This window comes from Phaethon lepturus, unplaced genomic scaffold (assembly GCF_000687285.1).
Source record: "Phaethon lepturus isolate BGI_N335 unplaced genomic scaffold, ASM68728v1 scaffold28200, whole genome shotgun sequence".
Classification (NCBI taxonomy): domain Eukaryota; kingdom Metazoa; phylum Chordata; class Aves; order Phaethontiformes; family Phaethontidae; genus Phaethon; species Phaethon lepturus.
The window spans coordinates 30,329-48,238 of NW_010514528.1; the positions used below are offsets into that span (position 1 = coordinate 30,329).

The 17,910-nt window shown below is 37.6% G+C and overlaps 1 protein-coding gene across 1 annotated transcript in view; it reads right to left on the reverse strand.

The window, feature by feature from the left end:
• EIF5B (eukaryotic translation initiation factor 5B) overlaps positions 1-17,654 on the reverse strand; it is a 29,837-nt gene extending 12,183 nt beyond the window's left edge. The window contains 13 exon segments of the mRNA XM_010293228.1: positions 485-595; positions 757-864; positions 1,517-1,812; positions 3,653-3,736; positions 5,185-5,299; positions 6,400-6,497; positions 8,053-8,203; positions 8,383-8,603; positions 9,070-9,721; positions 10,072-10,156; positions 10,252-10,377; positions 17,307-17,317; positions 17,631-17,654. Of these exon segments, the coding sequence (XP_010291530.1) occupies positions 485-595; positions 757-864; positions 1,517-1,812; positions 3,653-3,736; positions 5,185-5,299; positions 6,400-6,497; positions 8,053-8,203; positions 8,383-8,603; positions 9,070-9,721; positions 10,072-10,156; positions 10,252-10,377; positions 17,307-17,317; positions 17,631-17,654 (2,082 nt within the window).
• Positions 17,655-17,910: the final 256 nt, after the last annotated feature.

Below are 17,910 nucleotides of genomic sequence, written 5' to 3' on the forward strand. Positions count from 1 at the left end.
CTGCTGCAAGCAAAATAGGATATAGTATCCAAAAAAAGTGATACAGAACAGTTACTATTTCTGTATCACAATAAAATTCATCACCCAGGAATTGGCCCAATTTCAGTGCATGCAGTAAAAAGTTAAGTTTAAGAGAAAATATACTCAATAAGTTTCAAAAGTCTTGATTTAGAATCAAAAGAACGACAAATAAGCAATCTAGGTATATATGCGTACTGTCCAGAACAGAGTAAGCACTATTTGGGTTTTTTTTTCCTGAAAAAGTGACACCACATTAACTCAAGCCAAATGTATCAACTAAAGCAAAAAATGAGACAGCCTCCCCTTTTAGGGGTAGAGGGGATAGGAATCTAAAAACAATTAACCCCAATATTAGAGATGGGGGGGGGGGAGTACATCTGCCCATGTTGGGAAATCTTAGAAGGCCTTAACTAGTTTCCATTCCATATTTTTAAAAAACAGTCTTTGAAGTGCTATAACTTACATTTTTCACCATCTTAGTTTGCTCATTAATAGCTTCAAGAGGAACATTAGTCGCACCAATCTGCTGAGTGATACCACCAGCTTCACTGTCCTGTACATGAGTATGGCGGAGCTAAAAACAAAAAAAAGAACAGAAATACTTGCATGCAAGAGACTAAAGTAATCTCTTTGAGTACACTTTATTTCTTCCTTTTCTTGTAGTTGAAAATACAACCAAAAAACCACATGCATAAACAAGATGCACAGCCAGTGCCTTCATTTTCTGCTCCTTACCTTGTCTAAAATTTTGGTCTTGCCTGTGTCCACATGCCCCAGGACACAGATAACTGGTGCCCTGAGCTTTTCAGTGTTCATGTTTTTGCTGTTTTCAGCTCGTCGCTTCTATGTAAGAGACACATAAAAATTGGTAAGTATAAACCAATAAGCACAGCTCACCTCTTGACTCAATTGCATACATACATAAAACAGAGTTAACTGTGGGACTTAAATTTCCAAGGCAATTCAAAGTCTGTCATCCCTCAGTTGTAAATTTTTGATTTGCCAAAAAACAGTTAAGTTTTTGTTTGGATGGTTTTTTGGTTTTGGTTACAGTAAGTTAATTTAGTATAGTAGGTTAATTTATTATATCCATTAACACATAGTTTTGTTGATGCTGCATCTTGGGTAAGGAAACCAAGGACATTAGCTCCACAAAAATGTTGAACAGTTTAGAAATACATCTTTTTAAAGCTCTGAAATATCTACCTGTAAAGGATAAAAACCTCTTTCTCCAGGAGGGGAAGAGGTGGAGGGGACTGACACTGTAGAGCATATTCTTTGTGATCAAGTTGTCTAAAATCAAAAACTTCAGCTTCAGGCAAAACCAGGTCTTCTTTCTTAATTAATGCAATTTCTGGACCTGCCTAAGCATTAGTCATGACACAGCCATCATTTTAACAAATATGGTTAAAAGGCCTTTCAGTGAACTGAAGATTAAGTTGTTTCTTATACAACACAAGAGTCCAGCTGTTCAAATAAAGCTGTATCTCAATACCTCAATTCTCCGTTTAGCTTTGTCATAAGCACGCTCTTACTTAGTGCGGTCATCATCAGAGTCATACTCAGAATCAGAGCTAATTTCCTTGCTGGTCTTTTTTTCCATAGATTGTTTTCCAATAGCTTGGGAGTCTGCCTCTCTCTCATCTGAAGTCTTCTCATCCTCATCTTCACTCCCTTCACTATCTTCAGATTCTTCACTCTCTTCTTCCTCTTCCTCCTCATCATCTTCCTCCTCCTCTTCCTCATCCACTTCATTTTGTTCTTTAACTTCAATGTGGACAGGTTTGCTCTCTGTCAAACAAAACCAAAAATCTAAAGTAAAAATTCTGTATTAAATTCACACTTGTGGGGGAGAGGGCAACAGAAAAAAGAGACTACTATAGAAAGTGAGGACTGAGAGTAGGTTCCATTCAAGAAGTGCTAATCAAGATCATTTTTCAACTTGCAACGTTTAAAAGGTATTTCGTGTTCAGAGCTGCTGACTTGTGTTTAGAATCTGTGCAAGAAGAGCGAGTTTGGGTGGGGGGAAAAAATTATATTATCAGCACACTTACACTTGACATCATTTGCAAATACTCAGATGAACCGACATTCTTTAAAGCTGTGTGCACTTCATAAAGGAATGAGTGCACTAACACCTTTATCAGAAAGCCAAAATACTGCAAATTCAACAAAAAATGGATTCAGTGTATTACTGATCAGGAATGCACATTTAAGCAGAAGTAACAGTCAGAACAAATGGTCTCTTCTACATCTTTAAAAGTCTCATCTTTAGGTTTTCCTAGACTGTTCAGAGAAGATTAATATTTTTCAGAGGAATTCTTCCGCAAACAAACAGAAAGAACTATCAAAAAGTAATTTTCTTTCTTTGAAAGCTTCCCATTTATCATACTTGCAAAACCATAAGAGACAAGCTAATGAACACTTTAAAGCTGTGCATTCTCTTCCTTACAGAGCTTCTAGGAGGCTCATTGCTCTTCAAGATTAGTTATGTTTCCTTGCCACACTCAAAGTCCATCAGCTTAGTAATACACCAAATCTAATTCCCAGGAAGGCTCTTTTTCTGGATCACGTTGGCAGATCCTTCAAATCCAAGCAGCAAGAAGGGGGATATGACATTTTCCCCAGGACAGCGGTGACAGACTTAAAACAGACTTTCAAGAAGGTGGGCAGCCCTTAGTACTCCAAGTAGAACACTCCAGCACCACAGGAGTGCACACTTGTGCTGAAATAAAATCCATACTGCTATACATATATATACATATAAGGCATTACACTTGAAAGCACAGGTGCCAGAAGTATAAGGCTGAGCAAGTCAAAAAATACTTGATGAATTTGATCTTAAGAAGCAGTGAAGACGCATCACGGAAGCACTGAGAAGAGTAATCAGCTCCTATTCAGGAAGACTTGGCAGCAATAGGGCTTTCTCCTCCACTGGAGGAAAACGCCTGACAAGTTTTCCCCGCATTCTTGCATGGCTCTAACTTCCCCATAAACATTGCTGTTGGCCGCAGACAGAATATGGGCTTATGGCACATACACGCAGGAATATGAATGTTCTGGCAATTCTTCCCTTTCTTCTGGGCCCACCTCTCAAAGCGGCAGATGAGAGGAGGTATCTAGAACTTGCTATAATGTATGCACACTAGCCTTCATAGTCGTCATAGTCCTCCACTTCTTTCAGAACTTGTCTCAAAGGCCCTCTCCTACAAGTTGCCAGATTTGTGTAGTAAAACTGTTATGGCTCTGGAGTGGTTACTAGAGAAATACAGTACCAGGTAAAAGGTTTCCCTAGACTCCCAGAGGTGGTTTAAATACATACTAAGAGGAGAGGATTTTTACTCCTATAAAAACCAACAAAAGGAAAAATTAAACTCATTTATTTTAGGTGATAACTGCACATGAGTATTTCTAAAGGGTCGTCTTGAACAGTATTTGTGCAGTTCCTGAAAGGTCTACCTTAAAGAAGAGGCTCCTGTCAGGCAAGCATCATAAGAAGTAGATACAATTTATCTAACAAGGTAGGGGAAGAATCTAAATACAATATTGTTTTCTACAGAAACAAAAACGAACTCAGCCCAAAGAAATCTCTTAATCAGAAAAAGCATCCATTTGGTATTGACATGCCCACCTTTCTCTCCATCTTCATCACTAACCATAGCTTCCCAGTCATCCAAACCTGCATCTTCCGTTTCTTCTTCTTCCTCCTTTTCTTCTGAAACGAAGAAATCCAACATTAAAGGAAAAGAGCCCAGCAACATACAACATTTTTAGATGCCTCTTTCTTTGACATATCGACAACTGCAAGTTACACGTTTGTTGCTACCATAATTCTACCAAATTATCTCCATGTTCCTTAAATAGAAAATGCTTCAGACTTGAGAAATAATCTTCAGTTCTCTCTACAAAAATCTTACAGTGCTAGCATCTTTGTCTAACAAAACATATATTTGGAAGACATAGCTAAACTACTCATCCAGTTCCTGTCTGTGTATCATGCAAGTGCCTGCATAACACATGCCACACAAACCTCTACTACAACCACACTCCTTGAAAGGAGCTGCCCAATTAACAGTTAGCCATGTGTAACAAAGTGACAGAGAAACAAGAAAACAAGTTGGGTTACAGTGTTCATTTTAATTAATGTGAAAGTAACAAATTGTCTACAAAAAGGGCTATTTTAGGACTCCAGGTGCCTTAACATAATTATACCATGGATTCCAGAAGTGTTAAATATATTCATTCCAGCAAGAATTCAGTCAGATATGTGAAGAGACTGCAGCTCTTAACAACAGACAAGCAGAAAAAAATGCGAACTTCTAACCCCCTCCAAAATAGCCATTAAACAATACATATGTTGCAGCACAGAGTAATGAAATTTCAGCTCTTTGAAATGAAGAGTAGGTTCCAGACTGCTAGAATATTATCACAGAACTAATGTTCTGCCAGTGAGTCCTTTTCTTTTATGGGAAAGGAGTTGCTCCTTCAAGAGACAAGTCAAGCTAGAATTTAGAGTATACATTCAGCTTTGTTTTCAAAAAAAATGTAAATTTTGTCAGTATTTGTCTGACTTAAGTATAAGGGTAAAAATTGAAAACACGTCCTTTCTGAGGAAGAAGTCCAGTTCAATGTGATTTTGCCAAAACAAGTACTGTGTGTAGGCAAAAAATGAGGACAACAATCACTTGCTAGACTGATACTCAGTTTCACAAGCTAGCCCACATCCACTGCATTCAGCACTCATGAAAGCAAAACCTTTGGAATCAAGAATACAATCACTGAATATTCCAGTATCAATACTAGAAGCAGCATATTTCCTCCCTACCCACACCTAGCCACTGACAAAATAGCCTTTTAGAAAGCAAATGAAAAGTCAAGGGGCCTAATTAGAAGACACTGAATGTGCTTATTTGAGATAGCTGCCTAAGCCAATAGAGCACTGGAGTTCACCCAGCAGAAGGGACTTTTAAAGCCTCTTTTTAAAGCTTTGTGCCTCTACCCCATAAAATTCCATCAGTTCGTCTCTTAGGAAAAGGAAAAAACAGCAACTAACTCAAGAAAGGATGGCCATTCAGCCCCCATCCAATAAGGTATGATACCTACCATGCATTACTGCCACTCAGTCTTATTATGTGTTTTAATTTTATTAGCACTACAACTAACCTGGCTCTGCTGGAAGAGGAGTCTCTTCTTTTACTGGTGTTTCCAGTTCTACAGCATCTTCAGCTGGGGAAGTTACCTCCACACTTTCTGAAATTGCAAGAAAGCAAATTAGTTGCTACATTCTTCCAAAGTGCAAACCAACTTAGACATACAGCTTCACATTTAAGCTCTATTTTCAAGTTGTGCTATTAGAAGTAAACAAATATCAAACTAACTGAACTCCCATTCACTGAGCTAGAACTAAGTTAGAGCATGTGGCTTATGTCAGTTATTGGCTAAGAGGATTACCATTGCTTTTGAACATTAAAAAAAAAACTCATTTTCTTTAAAAGAAAAGAGAAAATGAAGTAATACTAATGAACTATCCATTATTACTTTACTGTGCCATACAAAAAATAAATAAAAAAGTCACTGATACAATTCAGATAAGCACTGTTCTCAATTCGTTACACACTCCTTACATGGTAAGGAGCCACAAAACTCTCACATTAAATGTAAAAAAACCAGCTAAAACACAACAAAAACACCAAAAAGCCCAAATCTGATGTAAGGGGGTTTGTTTTGCTTGAGACTATTCCTTAGTTTAAAAAAAAGCCACAGTAATACACCCACAGGAAAGCCACAAAGCACAAAAGTAAAAAATTCTGACACATTCAATCTATGTCTAAGTCGTGCAATAAATTCGAAGTTTTCAAAAATGCAAGCTCTCTTAACTACTCACACCCTGGAAACTGAAAACTGTTTTTATATACAAGAAAACAAAAACAAACAAATTGTCTCCAACTTAAAAGCACTAGAACTAAGATCAATCCCCCTTCATCTTAGGACATCAACTTGGACTTAATTACAAGTCATTATTACTTACACTACATTGTATTTAACCTACATACACAAAGCATTCAACCCCACATTTGTAAAAGGCCTTTATATTCTGTACATCTCCAACATTTAGAAATTATAAAGAAAATAGCCAGGTTATAAAAATATAACAGTCAAGTAGATTGTAAAAAGAGGATTAAGTGAGCAGTCTTCAAAACAACTTTAGGATCCTAATGCATCAGTGGCCCCCACCCTCTGCAATCCATGGTGGGGCAGAGGTGTCAAAAGAACCTCACAGGCACCCTGAAGTGCAATTAGTTTAGGATTAGCTGATTTACTCCACAAACACTTCCGGAACTGTGACTAATCTACTAAGTATCCCTATATGCAAACCACACCTTCTTTATTTTCTGGCTGCTGCTGTTTCTTTTTCTTTTTGTCTTCATATATTGGCCTCTTCTTTGGCACAGAGTCTTTGGATGGCACTTCAACACCTGCCAAAAAAAAAATTCTTAGAAAGAAAATCCAGGTGATTAATTACTAAACATTAACTTTGGTTTAAATGAGAAAACGTTTTCCAGAATTGCAAGGTAGAGGAAGGAAGAGTGGAAAGTAGGTCAACCCATATTTTATATTTTTGAAGAGTCTGATTTTCAAAAACTGCAAAACTTGAGCAAAGTATAGTTCTTCAGATACTATGAATGCTCTCAAAAATAAGTTAGATTACTGATGGAGAAAAAAAAAAAACAAAGAAAAAAAAATCAATCTGATTCTACAACTCCAGGTTTGAAACGATCACATACTTAAATAGGATTTCATGAATACACATACCTCAAGTTTAACAAGCATATGTCAATTTAAAGTCTGCTATGCTAAAACTCACTTAAAACCAGTCTGCCAGTCATCTTAGTTCCAGACAACCTGGAGCAGTTAAGAGGCACAGCTCATCTTAAAAGCTTAAGGTTGTTCAGTAGATAGTATTCCCCCTTTTGTGCAGTGTTGGGGTTTTTTTATTTGGATTTTTCTTTTAAAGAAAAGGTCAGTTTAGGTATTAAAATAATGCCAGGTTCAATCCACCAGTTTCATCTTCACCTCAACAGAAAGACAGCACTGAAATGTTGGAAGAGATTCAATTAAAAACAGAAGTTTGATGCAAAGACAAAGTAATAATTTAATTACTGCTGCACTTTCTGAAACAATCAAAATTCCTTCAGGTACTGTGTGATTTACAGTGTAGATTTGACAAAAGCCCAGTTGTGGCAGCACACAAATAGAAGGATTCTAATAACTACAGCAACAACTGAATAGAAATGGCCTTTGTGTGTTTAAAAGCTCCAAACATTTCACTAGCTACAGATTCCTACCTTTACACATCCACCTACCAGAAAAGTGTCAGACAGTGTTCGCTACAAATACAAAAAGAAGGATACTCTGCACTCAGGAATTCATTTCTTTCCTTAGCCACAAATAAGTTCCCAGGAACAAATTAGGACATGGACTTACAATACATCAGATACATTTACTCATTGTAATAGAAACAGGTTATATTTGACAGAAAATCAGGAAAGCTCCTATATACCCTTTTCCTGAAGCAAAAGCAAGAGTAATATGAGAGTAATATACTGTCCCCATGGACTAGCTAACTTGAGGCAAAACCATGCACTTGCTTAAGTAAGCACATAAATTAGTCCAAGAGGATCCAGATCACTGGTCTTAGAAGACTTGCAGCACAGCCCACTTGCTTTTCCTGGCCTTTGGACTAAGCAATGGAAAGAAGTGATTCTTCCCAAGTTCCATACCTAAGATCTTTAAACTGCAAGTGGAATGTATTAAAAAGTGGGATATTTAAAGTGTAAGAAGAAAATATACAGACATTTAAGCCTACTTAAAAAAAAGAGGGGGGGGGCATACACACTGCCCTCCTCGGCAACAGAACAGCTTTACATGGAATTATTCAGTATTTGCCCTCCTAGCTCCAAACAGAAAAAAAACCACAGAGCAGTAAGGGGTATGTATTTTTTGAATTATTATTAGTAGTTTACTATTTACCCTGAGCTTGGAGTAGTTTAAGAGTAGCCTCTGCTCTGGCTCTGGCTTCTCGTTGAGCTTTTGTTAAAAGTTTTCCTTCCTTCTTCAAACGCTCCTTCCGCTCTTTTTCCTTCTGTTTCTTTCTTTCTTTCCTCTCTTGCTCTAATCGTTCCTAGAAAAAGGTTAAAAAACATGCAGAAATTTTAAAGCTTGCGTTACACAAAAGCTGGCCAAGTATATACTCTATTGATGAGAAACATATAAAGGACTAACCCACCAACTACACCAGCAAGGGTACAGGTTAAGATTACACTCTCTCTTATTCTATCCTCAGAGTAAGATACACAGTACCTCTTCTTTGCGCTTTGCTTCTAGTTCCTCCAGTCGTCTTATGCGTTCTTCCTCCTCTCTTTTTGCCCTTTCCTCCTCCTCTTTCATTTTAGCCAAGGCTTCTTGCATAGCTTTAACCGTGGCTTTACTGGGACCCTTCTTCTTCTCTTTCTCTTTTTCTTCTTTCTCACCTTTCTTTTTTTTCTTGTCTTTTTTCTTTTTGTCCCCCTCATTGTCATCAGCTACAGAAAGACGACGCATACATTCAAAGATCCCAGAAATCTTAAAGATACTCTAAATACAATTAATGTTTCAAATATGATAAATAACACCAAATGAGGAACATTTTGACTGGCTACTACATAAGCACTTTATAATGAACAAATAAAACTGTCTCTTAAGTTACAAAGTCAGGGTCTGAAATCTTAAAGTAACAGAATAACTGGGAAGTGAAAAAAGTATGTTTGCAATACAGAACTGTAAGCATATATTGTAATGAGAATTCGCCATCTGGCATTTGTTTTCCCATGTACCTGAACAAACTACAGGCCAGAAAAAACATCCACACGTGAGCTAACACAAAGAGGCAGACAAGGCTACCAAACGTCCAGTGTTCCCAGTTCAGAATCAAGCGACAAATCATCCTCACTGCCTGCCAACTCTTAGGCCCTCTTATAAAAGCTACGTTTTAGAAACCATGTTACAAACCCTCTGTTCCTGCAGGAGTCTCTCCTTTTTCTCCAGTGCCAGGGGTTGCCAGGACTTCAGGAGAAGCCTTCTCTTCAGCTTTTTTCAGAGCTTCCTTCGGCTTTGCTGGTTCTTTACCACCTTCTAATTCTTCCTTCTCTTTCTGCTTCCTTAGCTTGGCTTTTTCTTCCTCACGTTTTTTCCTTTCACGTTCTTTTTTTTCTGCCTTCTTCTGAGCCACTGTTTTTACTTTGAATGAAGGTTCTTCTTCATCATCCCCACTTTCAGCAGCAGGAGTGGACTTTGGCTTCTGGTTCTTCTTTTGCCCTTTTCTAGACTGGGAGACCTCATCTGATTCATCACCACTCTCACCTGTAGACACTGCCCCCGCACGCTCTTTGCTTTTCTTAATGCTAGTTTCATCATCTTCTGACAGATCGTGCTTTTTATTTGACTTCTGAGTTTTCCCTTTGCTTTTCTTAAGCTGCGTTTCATGATCATCATCATCACTGCCAGAAAGCATGTCTTGTTTTGCTTTCTGAGTTTTTTTAGTTTTTTTATCTTTATCTTCCACCTCCTCACTGTCATAGTCATTTTCCAGATTGGCTTTTTTACTTTTTCCTTTTCTTTTTTTATCTTGTTTGGATAAGATTTCTTCGTTGTCATTTTCAACCTGGTAATTAAACAAATCAATAATCAGCCATGAAAAACTACTTGCTATTGTGAGCTAAGAAGCAGTATTGAGAAATGTCAAGAAAAGCTTCTCTTATTGAAGACAAAGTTCAGCTCACAGAATTTGTTCTGATTGGCTTTGAATAATTATCAGCATGAAGACACAGCTTCTGGTAAAAACTTTCACAATTGATTTTACTATGAAAATATGATCAATTAAAAATACATGCTAGCTGCATGTTTCACATACGATCTTCAACTGCACTGCAACACTACAACATTTCTGGGACAGAGGTGTCTCGTATTTCAACTATTTCCTATGAAATAGCCCACCTCCCTCTCAGTGTTCACCTTTCCTGTAGAAGGTTCCCTGTCAACTTTCCCTCCTTGCGCCTCTATTGACAGTTCTTCCAGCTCCTTCAGGATATCATCTTCACTAAAATAAGAAAGAATTTATCATACTTCAGTAACTGAGTTTTTGTATAATGGAATAAAATAAGACAGATAGGAAGGAAAAAAAAAAAAACTTACTCAAAATCTTGTTTCTTCTTCTCTTTTTTCTTTTTGCCTTTGGCTTTCTGAGGCTCCTGCTCCTTTGCAGCTCCTGCACCTTCTATCTCAGCAGCAAGGGCATCAATATCAATATCATCTTTTGCACTAAAATGCAAAAGGAAAGCAGGGTTATCATGAGTTCAAACACAAGTTCACATAAGCAGAAGCCATCTGCATAAAACAAACAAAAGCTTCAAAAATGTAAAATCAATCACAAAACATAAGCAATACAAGGGCAAAAAACCACATTTAACAAACCATTTATGCACTATTACCTTATTCCACCCAGCAGGATGAAAAGGAAAAACTTTCACATGTGCTTTGCTTGAAGTGGGGTAGAACAGTAAAACAGGTTCAGTTCTTGCAACACTGACTTTAAAAGTTTAGATGTCAGAGTTGATAAAACTTCTTGGAAGAATGTAACTAGACTGTTTCACTTTGTGCTTAATTTTTACACTTTCAGAAGTGGGGACTGCTTTTCTAGCAATGACACCTACTGTGATTTGAAGGGCTGAACACCTTATCTTTCAGAGGAACAAACGGGAGAAATCTTGCAATTTAGTAACCCAGAAATTCTATTAAGAAGCACTTATCTGCTCCTTTTAACACCTTGTAGCAAAAAAAAAAAAAAGCTACTGTGTTTTTATCTAACAAATAAATGGAAGTTCTTCACAGCTTCCAACTTACTATAACAGTTGCCTCTGCTTTGCCAGACTGAAAAGTTTTATTCTTATCTTTCAAGAAAAGAAGTCACATGGAAGAACACAGTTCATTCCCAAGCCAGACTCTAAAGCAGATCATAAAAAATTCAATGCAGTTGGCAAGCAATCATTTCCACCATTTGCCTTAGTATTACGTCTCCCAGGCCTAAAGAAAGCCAAAAGAAGTTTCACTAGGCATCTGAAATACACATCCTTCCTTATTAGACCTCATTATATCAAGTTTCTCTTTCAAAATCATTTTCTTTTCTTGCTATAAATAACCTCTCATCTGCAAGTAAGCAGAAGTGTTTTTTTCCTGTCCTTTATCAATAGTTCTAATTCAGATACACTTTTTTTTTTTTTGATCCTTACCACAAGAACTGAGCAAAGACTAAGTCTAGTGTCCAGAGGTTTTTCCATCTAATCACACTCACAATACAACTGTAAGAAAGGAGACTTACCTATGCCCTACTTCAAACTCAGAACTTCGGTACTCAGACCAAAACTGGTGTATTAAAGTGGAAAATGTTAGGGTGCTACTTTTATCACAGCTTGCAATTTCAAAACCCATTTAATCAACATGTTATTAATACCTCCTCTAACTCCCTCTTAGATATGTGGGCAGAAAACTGTTCTTTGTTTCACAATTTCATTGTCTCAGTTATTACCACCCACTTGGGACAAATCAGCCAAAGGCTGACCCACCAAATACCTGAATCTATATCCAGAAAATAAGGGAAATAACTTTCTTCCAAATTCAGGACCTCCAAGATATCAGCCAATTCTAGACTACCAGAGCTTCAGCTGAGCCAATTTACTAACCCAGAAGTTGAATACTAATAAAGAAAATCAAGTACTTAATTATTCCTTTAAATATTCTAAAATTCAGTAAGTCTAAGTCGTGTTTCCCTCTCCAAAAGGAGGGCTGAGAGAATAATTTTACAAGTTTAAGTGAATGCTGACATTCACAAACCCATTTTTTTCCCAAATATTGGGCATAAGCAAGTCACCAAACACCATCTATACGTGACAATAGCACAAGTAAGCAACAATGCAGGTTTTTTTTTTAGAGGCCAAGATTGATTATTTGTATTTAAGATCTTAAATTTTCCTCTATACAGACTGAACAAACCAAATAAAAAGCAGCACAATGAAGCACTTCACTGTACAGCATCTTTATCACCAGAGATACTTACTTTTAGTCAAGAGAAGAAAAAAACACGCCTTGAACATACCTAGTAGTACTTCTTATGCGCTGACATCATAAGTAATACATTTCTCAAAGAAATAAAACTCTCCATTAGTTAATGCAAGATTTCTAAACCAACCTTCACCTTCCCCAAGGGGAAAGAATAAACTTTTTGGCTACTTCCACCTTAAGAACAGCTGACTTGATGTTTCAACAGTTTTAGGAGCTGTTTTTATGAGCAGTTTAACTGGCTGTGCACTGGGGGTAGAATAGACAGCTGAAATAAAAATGTCAACAATCATCTCTACACCTAGAGTTAAAGCCCTAATAATCAGGCTAACTATATTCCATCCAGGCCCACACATAGGCCCTCATGTTTCTTTTTGCATTAAGTGCAGCGTATCAGTTTATTAAGTACATTTGGTCACCTCCTTCTACTCTAGGAGTTAATGGAGAAGATTAAACCCAATCCAAGCCTGAAACAGTTTGAAGAGACCAAAATATAAGCTCCACTACCACTACTCCTATGGCCGTATTGCTCCCAGTACTACAGGATCTTAACCACATAGTTGTGTCCATATTAAAAAGAGCTCAGCCTTTAAACAGCTTATATTTTACATGGATATTCTCAAGGCTGACTTTTCACATTGTAACTTTGCAGAAAGTTATGTCCAAACATAATGCACATGGGTTTTTTTATGCTACTAGCAAAGAGGACGCTTATGGCACCTTATGTTTTCCAGGACACAGGCTTTAAGGGGGTGAGGGATTATGTGTTTTTAAATCAACTCACTTCAACTGAGCCTTGAAGAAGAAAACATCTTTGGGGGGAAAAAAAAAATCTCAAATCAAATACTGAAAAAACTAAATCACAGACATTAAGCTTTAACACCCACCAGCAAGAACAGTTTAAGAATAATAAGACAAAATAATAATAACAGAAGACTGTTCAGCTGTCACAATAGTGGCATAAATATAGTATGAGAGCCTTTCTAACCTTGGCTTCCACTGCTTAACAGTCAATGGTTTCTGAGAAATCCATACTTTCCACTATATTTCCATTTACTATGAAGTGACACAGCAGGCTTCAAACATTTGAGCCTTGGTGAAGTAAAAAGTAAAGTTAAGGCTGCATGCACTTATATATATAGCAATATATACAGTTATAATTCTTCTTAAGAACTGTAAAGCAAGCATATAATTGGAAAGCCAAGGAATTCAAATATTGGCTTCCATTACTAAGAGTTTATTCCCATAGTGACCTTGAATTTCCTTGCCTTTTAAAACTCTAATAATATTCCACTAGGATTTCATAACAGAAGAAAGTTGAAAAGAAGATTGAGAAGGTGCCCTCCCTCTCTTTCCAGGAGATTCTTATGTCATAGGGAACCCACTGCACTTAGACACATAACAGGAGAGCTTCTTTCCTATTGGCATTGGAAGATACACCTAGGAACTTTCTCCTGTAAGTTTTTTAAGCACTCCCCAAACACATGTTTCAGAAACACAAAAACTCTGGCAGGAACCACCTCCTCCTCCAAGTCCTCCAAAAAGTCTCCACACAGCTTCTCTTGCCCCTCCATGCAACCTTTACAAGGGTCCTAACACCAACCCTAACACTGCCCGATACAGGAACCTGAAAACACCAGTATGGTCAAACAGTTTTCAGTTCTGTCCTCAAATTGCTTTCGCATGAATGCTTCATATATAGACTTCACAGCGTCACTATCTTAGGCCATTCAAGCTCATAATGCTCTGGACTCAAAGGAGGCTTGCTGTTGATCTGCTTCACACACCAAGATAACCCCATGTTTCCCCAGCACAAGAGGCTCAGGGAGGTCTGGAAAGCATGAAAACAAAAGCAAAGTGCTACTGCGCTGCTGAGAAGGGGTTACTGCCTCAACTTTTTTTTGTGTCTCAGTTTCACAAGTGATGCCTAAGCCACCTTTCTTATTCACATACTTTTGATCGCAGCCTCTATTTTTGCTGCCAGATAAGGAAAGAGTTCTGATATTGCTAAAACAGCATTTCAGTGCAGTAAATTACAGCGAGAGTTAGGCTTGTGTACTTCATTCAAACTTCAACAAGCAATTTTCAAAACATTAAATGGCTGCAGACATTCCTCCATGGAGGTCTGTGCCTAATACAGGGCAAAAATATGCAGCGGGAGAAGACATAGCAGTCAGGCTAATTAAAGGAGATGGCAGTAATCAATAACAAGTATGCAGAGATCCCATTTCAGATACCAAGCAAAATGATTTTTCTTTAGAATTACATCACTGATTAAAAAAAAAAAAAGTGCTCTACATTTCCCCTACATGATTTCACTGACTTTTGCCATTTAAGCAGGATTACAGCAATGTAAAACTTCTAAATATTCCAAAGCATCTTAAAAGTAGCATATAGAAACATTCATGCACTTTATATTGAAAAATACTGACCTTACTGCCCTAGAAATGACATTAAGAAAACACCTGTTGCCAAAAGGGTTCTAGTACAAGTTGTCTGCATAAACTACTGAAAATATGCATTACACAGGGAAAGCCACTTGTGACTAGATTCCTGAATGTTCACTGGGTCACTAGTTAAATGCTGTACTAGCACACCATTCTGTACCAAACCAGAATCAAATATACCAAGATCATCCCAGGTAAGCGTGTAGAGATTTTTACAACGAGCACAGGCAACAAAGAAAATTCAACAACACCTCTCATGCAATCAAAGCATCAAATCAGGCTTTTCAGTAACAGAAAGTAACAATCTAAAACACAACCCAAGCTACTTGTGTTACATGTTAAGCAAAGCCAGTGACAAATAAAGCTACAATCTCAAATCCTGCCTATAAGAGAAAGTATGAAACATTTTCAGTGTGAAGATTAAAGCAGAGTTAGGAAATAAATGAAGAGCTGTCACCTACCACTGCTCAGTCAGCTGTAAAAAGATGGCCAGTAGCTCTCCTACTTATAAGATCCCATACAGTTGCAAGCTATTGAGTCAGAAAAGTGGAAAAAACCTCGTGACTGATAGATGCACGGTCTGTAGAAAAAAAAACAAACATTGCAGTGTTTCTCTTGCTAGTACAGCAAGGAAACAATATTCAAGACTAGAACCTCAGTTAAAAAAAATAAACCAAATTCTCAGCTATTACATAGCATCTACTGAAAAAATTACTAAAATAGCACATACATTAAGGTGTTGGGATTTTTGTTTTGGAGGGGGAGCAGGGGGCAGGGAGGGGGAGGTGCTTTTTAAAACATGAGAAACAAGCACGGTTTTGGAGCAAGCTCTTTTTCTGATGCAATGGCCTGCAACAGCCAGAACCTAGAAATTCCCTGTGAAAGCCATCATGAGACCAGAGTTCACCCTAACACAAGCTTTGATTTACAGATGTTCAAGCTTACATTAATCCTAGTTTCCACATACTAAGGTTTGCTTTAGTCTTTTAAGGGCATATGCTTTGCCATTTTGCTTTCAAACACTTAAACTGTAAAGTGTCATATTTCCTAACACTTGTGCGCAATTAGCGAGATGTAATTTTGAAGTTTCATCTTTTCTTTTGCAGTCTAGAATATTGCAGGTGTTAATTAGTGCACATCTCACCAGAACGGAAATTTCATGCTCCAAATCAGAATTGTAAGTTTAAAACTTGAAATAAGATAAAAACCACCAGAGCTTCCTGGCGAAGTATTTCAGAACAGTTACAAGCACATTTTAATTATCTATCACTTCTCTCTTACATGGAAGATTAAGAAAAATTACTCCAACTACTGGCATAGTTAATATATTTAATCACTAGGGATTTTCATAGTGTGAAGCTTCTGTACTAAGGACAGGTACTGAGATTATATTGCATGCAGTAACAGACAAATCTAGGCATAGAAACCTGAAACACTTCCTGGGCATTGCCCCAGAAAACAAGGCCAAATGCAGGGAAGACAGGACTACAGTTATCAAAATACGAGTCAATAGACTTTTAGCATTTTTTCTTTGCTCAGTGAACTTCTGCAGCTGAAATACTTAACTGCCCTTCCTTGCCAAACAAACTCCTCCAGCTGTCCGTGCAGGTTCTACTGAAGCCTTGCAAGCCAGCTGACACCAACAGCGTTTCACAGATACTCTGATAGCAGACAAGCATATTATATTTGCAAGACCACCAGCACAAACATGCACGTTTTCCTCATGCTCTGACTCTGATTACACTTACTATAGTGTCTACAATACACATTCCCAAACACAGGGCAAAACTTCATTATAAAGAGGCACTGTGCATCTACATGTGACAGAGATGACATCCTGACTAGGCAGCAGTAAGATAGAGAGCAAAGGAAACTTATAATCCATACATGAACTGAAAGCGTGGAGCAACAGCATTAATTAGTAGTATACAAAGGAGCTAGGTTGCACTCATTTACATCAATTTGACTCTACTGAAATCAGTTAAATGAAACTGCAGAAATTAAATGGAAGAATTCAGCTTAAAATGAGAACAAGCCCTTAACTACTGGAAATCCAACATCCAGCTTTGCAAACAAAGTCAACGGGATAACACTCTCCTGCTTAAACTAAAAGGTACATGTGGACTCAAAGATTACAAGTACATTTTGATCCACTGCCCTGACAGACACAAATACGATTACTAAAGTTTGCCTTCATCTGACAGCTGAGATAACAAACTTAGTCAAATTACACTAAAAATATTTCAGTTAGGCTTGGTTTTAAGCTTTGTCTGTAAAGATGAAGTTCAAATGTCAGAGAACACTGCACAATCAAAACCAGACACAAAAAAACACCATTCATGTGCATGGGGCAGAAGAGTCAGTAAGTCGACACAGCAAGGCAGTTGCATCACTAGTGTGAACTCACTGCCCACATTCCTACATAATCAGGCAACTCACTTTTGCTGAGGCAACTTGGGAGATATTTCATCATTTACATGACACCAGCACTTCTAACCACCTTCAAAGGAACATCACTATCATTAAGTCATTTTCTTTTGCTTAAAAAAAAAAGCCCTTGAACTTCAAAAAGACTGAAAAGAAGCTGAACCATCTGATTCCACGTGTTTAGTTTCGCAATAGTTTTAGATCAAGTAAAACTAATACTTTTAGACAGGTCTCTACCATTACTCCCCTAAAGCACCTCACCCATCCTCTGTGTGAGTTCTAAGCCCGGTAATAAAGGATACATTTCTAAAAACAAGCTTATCCAAAATTAGCAAGTTACCAATATCGAATGGCATAATTGTAGTTGGTTTTACTTGCAAGTATTGAGATAAATTGGCATTTTCACCTCAAAAAAAGTTCTTTCAGAGCAACTGGTTTAAAATGCTACAGAACATACTTTGGAAGTAGTTATTTAATTGCCCAAAATCACACACCACCAATTTGTTCTTTAAGTGAGTTATGAAATTGAAAATGCAAGCATCTGCTGGCTCAGCAAGGCTATTCAAAACATGAAAACAGAGCCATGGCATTTTTCTCCTTCTTACCCATCAAAGAATGTGAACATCACAAACTTCTTTTTTTATAATAGAAGCAGCCACCTTGTTTTTCCTACTGAAAACATTTAAGTTACATACGCCTGAGACAGTTGGAAATTCAAGAAAGAACAAATTGCACTCCTTCCTCAGTCCAAGAAGTGAGGGAGTGTCCATGTGAGCACCAGCTATGCACAACACACCACTGCAGCTGACGGTGCTTTAAAAAAGTTAAAAAAAATCACAGCCCCAGACACCCTCCTCTTGCCTTT